This window comes from Quercus robur, chromosome 3 (assembly GCF_932294415.1).
Source record: "Quercus robur chromosome 3, dhQueRobu3.1, whole genome shotgun sequence".
NCBI lineage: Eukaryota > Viridiplantae > Streptophyta > Magnoliopsida > Fagales > Fagaceae > Quercus > Quercus robur.
In genome coordinates, this window is record NC_065536.1 from 36,305,972 (window position 1) to 36,310,516 (window position 4,545).

The 4,545-nt window shown below is 33.8% G+C and overlaps 1 protein-coding gene across 1 annotated transcript; it reads left to right on the forward strand.

Annotated features, from left to right (window-relative positions):
* The first annotated feature begins 539 nt into the window (after nucleotides 1–539).
* Nucleotides 540–2,265, forward strand: LOC126717940 (uncharacterized). Its single transcript, XM_050419941.1, has one exon. The coding sequence runs from the start codon at nucleotides 892–894 to the stop codon at nucleotides 2,083–2,085; it is 1,194 nt and encodes a 397-aa protein (XP_050275898.1). The 5' UTR covers nucleotides 540–891; the 3' UTR covers nucleotides 2,086–2,265.
* The last annotated feature ends 2,280 nt before the right edge of the window (nucleotides 2,266–4,545 follow it).

Here is a 4,545-nt window from a genome sequence, read left to right on the forward strand (position 1 = left end):
TGATTGCAGTCCGACAAATAAATTTCTCCCAATTTTTCATAATACATATCTAACATTTGTAATAGCGTTCCACATAGATCTACCACAGCACCAAAACATAAAAAGTGGGAGAGACTTTTTTTTTTTTTTTTTTTTGAATAAGAGGGAGAGACTTTTACTTTGAATATTCAAATCGAGATACATATTTAATTGCACATCCAATTTAATAATTTATATGATTGTGTTTGATGAATATTTTCTGTTTATTATTTATATGCATAATTTTTTTTTTTCCAATCACATACAATCAAAAGGTCAACAAATTATAAAATTTATACTAATATTGAATTACTTTCTATAGTGGGATTAGTAGTATTTTTGCTTTTTCTTTTTCTAAATATTTATAAAATATGTGATACTAATTAATTAAAGTGAAAGGTTGGAGTTTAATTTAGTTTAGTAGCTGGTGGGTCTGACGGGCATTAATGGTACAAATGCATGCAGTACTGTAAGTTAATTTATGGGACGAGTTTTGTTCACTGATTTTTACTCCTCCATTTGCTGTTGCGTTCACTTCCCTACACAATAATGCCTTGAGTGGCAAGTGCTTTCTTGCGTCACTCATATGTTTTTTCTTCCCAACACTGTTTTTGTGTAAAGAAAACGTAAAGTTGACGCCTCTCACTGTGCCTAACCTATCAGTTATCACTACTCCATAGTCCACATGTCATAGCAACTTGGTTCTTGAAATCCCAAATATCACACAGTTTGTTTTACCTTTACATTTATAGCCTCTCACCAATTTTTAAAGTAAGTATTTGATTGACGACTCTCTAAAGCACCAAAAAAAACTTTGTTTGGTTGTGCATTTCATTTCAAGATTGAAGCTGCATTTCCGGGGAAGGAAGCAAAATGAAAGAGAGAGGCAAAGCTGTGGAAGCTGCATTCAACAACGACATGGAATACTATTCATCTTCATCGGATCTTCCATGCAAGAAGCATCCATCTTCATCTTCGGTTGGGATATGTGCTTATTGTCTCAAGGACCGCTTGATCAAGCTGGTTTGCTCTGACTGTGGAGAGCAGCGCCTCTCTTCTTGTTCTTGCTCTGAGATCTCTTCCAATCGGAATTCATGCACTGTTGAGGTAGGGAGTGTTGGTCGAGTATCATTCCTGATAGAGAATGAAAGAAGCGATCTTGTTTCGCAATCACATTCCAAAGCCAAAGAGAAAGCTCATGAGGATGTCGTGATGCTCAAGAGGAGTAGTAGCAGTTGTGTTGAGATTAAAAGAAGTAAGTTTTGGAGAATTGGGAGGTTGTTTAGGAAGAAAAGGGAAAAGGGTTGTGAGAGATCGAGTGTTGGAGGTGGGTGTGATGATCAGAAAAGTGATTTGTGGTTGGTTGATTATATGGGTGTGTCTAGGTCCAGGTCACTTTGTAGTTTCAGGGGTACTAGTGGGTTGTTTGGGTCCGAAGATGGTGGAGAACATTTGGTTGTGTCAGGTGCTAGGAGTTCTATTTCTGCAGCCAGAAGTTCCGGTGTCAATGGGGGTTTACTTTTAGATTCTGGGAGAAGAAGTGGATTCAGTGAAGCAGAGCCAAGAAAAAGTGGCTTTGATAGTGACAAAAAAGAGAGTCAATTGGAGACTGAAAGGGGCACTGATCATCTGAAGGGTGTGAAGAAAGGTGGTCTTTTGGAGCTTGATGCTGGTTCAAATGGAGCTAATAGACGGGTTTTCTCACTCAAAGAGAGTGATTTCAATGGTATGGATGAATCGGGCTTTATTGATTTGAAGCTTGATTACTCTTCAGAATCATCAAAGCCAGAGTTTTCTGCTGTGAAAATGGGTGTTGTAGCAGATCCAGAAGCAGCTGTTGGTAGCATGAGAGGTAGTGATTTTGGGGCACATGAATGTGGAGTTCCTTTTGGGAATATTATGGAGGATGGGAGTTTCTGTAATGGGGGTTCATGTAGAATCACAGTGAGTGAGAGAGGGATCAGTAGGGGCAGGAAAAGCTTGAAGGGTTGGCGATGGATTTTCAGACATAATCCAAGCTGGGGAAGTGCAAGGAAGAAGGATGAAGATCTTATGTTTAAAACGTAGTTATATGATGAATACATATAGACAGAAAGTATAATTTTGTGCAGAGCAGAGCAAATCTCAACTTATTAATCGGTTTTTTTTTTTTTTTTTTTTTTGGTGTCTTCTTGTCTTTTCCTGTTGTAGTTTATTTTATTTATCAAGTAAATGCTAAAGACAAGTAGATCAAACTGATTCTAATTCTGATTAAATTTCTTATTTCTATAATAGAGTTAAATCTGTTCTTGCTGCTATCCCCATATATACAGCACCATCACTTTATCTTTCAAAGTCAGTCGGCTCCAAGATTGATCGTACCCTTAAAAAGTTTTGATGTTGTAAAACCATGGTGTTTATGGGTCGGGAATTTTTTGACCGAACTCTTCCTGGTGGGTTAAATTTTTTTTGACTCAACTCAATTCAACTTATCACATAAGTTTAATCCACCTCAACCCAACTCACATGGATTGGATTGAACTCCTGGATTGGACAAATTTTTTTTAATTATTATTATTAAATTGAGCAAAAAATATATATTACATTTGTCGCCTGAGTTGAAAATCAAAATATTCATTAATATATGAAGTAATATTTCAACTCAGTTATATATTAATATATGAAATAATACACATTAATATTGGCTTTTATATAAAATAGGAGGAAGAGTTGGTTATTTAAAAAAAAATTATTAATTATATAATATATTTTAAATATATATTAAATATATTGGTGGATCGGGTCGGATTTGACGGGTTTGAAATTTTATGGCCCAAACCCAACCCGACTTGCTATTAAAAAATTTTTTGTAACCCAACCCACGAAGCCCTAAAAACCAACCCAACCTAGGGGGTTGGGTTAGGTTGGATCAGGTCGATTTTGATGGGTTGACAGATTGGTTGCACGCCCTAGTAAAACCTAACAATTCACATTCCTTTTCCCCTAAAACAAGATTTGCAAACGTACAAATTTGGGGATTTAGGTGTTAGAACTTGGAAGAATGGAGGATTCTAAATTAGCCACTTAGCTAAGTTGGGCTGGTCTCTAACTCAGGCCTTGACAGTTTAGGTCAATATGATATATCCTAAAGACTACATACTTAAAAGGAAAGACAAATTCTTAATGCCCCTGAATTCAAGCAGTCTTCTTGACTTTAGAAATATATTTCTAAATCAAATATTTTAGTGAGGAAAGGTGCTTGCTATAAAATTAACTCTGGTTCTAACACAACACCAACATTTGGAATGATACTTGAAACCTTTCCAAACCAAATTATTCTTATTTAATTTTACAATTCATCCCTCATGATACTAGAGGGGGGTGTTTGGTTTGCTTGATGTATGACATTGCAATGCTAAATTTTTGTAATATTTGATACATGCAATCGCATTATAGCAATATATAATTATGACTTTTTGGTTCATTAACTACATTCCCATAATAATCTAAAAATGTAAAACATTCTATACTTAATTCATAAATATTTTTAAGAAGAATTAAAATGATTATAATAAGTTGATTGAAAATAGTTTCAACGTCTAAATATTTTAAAATTACTCCTGAACCACAAATAACTATGGAAGACCTAAAATGACCAAATTACCCTTAAAATTTTCAAAATTTCTAAAATAACCCTAAAACCTCTAGAATGACAAAAATACCTTGAAACTCCCAAAATACCCCTAAAACCTTTAAACAACCAAAAATGCCTTGAAACCTCTAAAATGATCAAAATACACTTGAAACCTCTAAAATGATCAAAATACCTCAAAACTATGAAAATGACTATAATACTCCTAAAACTCTAAATGACGAAAAAAAAATTCCCGAAACCTCTAATTGACCAAAAATACCATTCGAAACCTCTAAAATGACTAAAAATATCCTAAAGCCATAGATATGACCAAAATACCTCTAAAGCCTTTGAATGACAAAAAATACCCTACAACTTTGAAATTGGCATAAATACTTGAAATCTCTGAAATAACCAAAAATAAAATACCTTGAAACTCCAAAATGATATTTTTTTTTTTTTAAAGATGTCATAAAGATATTTCAATCATTTGGATTTCGATATGTTGGGGGTATTTTTGGTTATTTTGTTGGTTTTGGGAGTGTTTTAGTCATTTTTGACATTTTAGGCATATTTTGGTCATTTTAGTGATATTGGGAGCATTTTCATCTTTTTAGACATTTTATGAGCGTTTTGATCATTTTGGAGGTTCCAATGATATTTTGTTCATTTGAACACATTAGGGGTATTTTGGTCATTTTGAAGGTTTTGAGAGTATTTTGGCTAGTTTAGTAGTTTAAGAGTGTTCTAGTCGTTTTAGACGATTCAAGCATATTTTGGTAATTTTAGATGTTTTTAAGTATTCTAGGTCATTTTAATAATATGGGGAGCATTTTTTTAGTGTTTTGAGAGTGATCTAATCATTTTAGATGATTCAGGCATATTTTGCTAATTTTACATGTTTTTAGGCATTT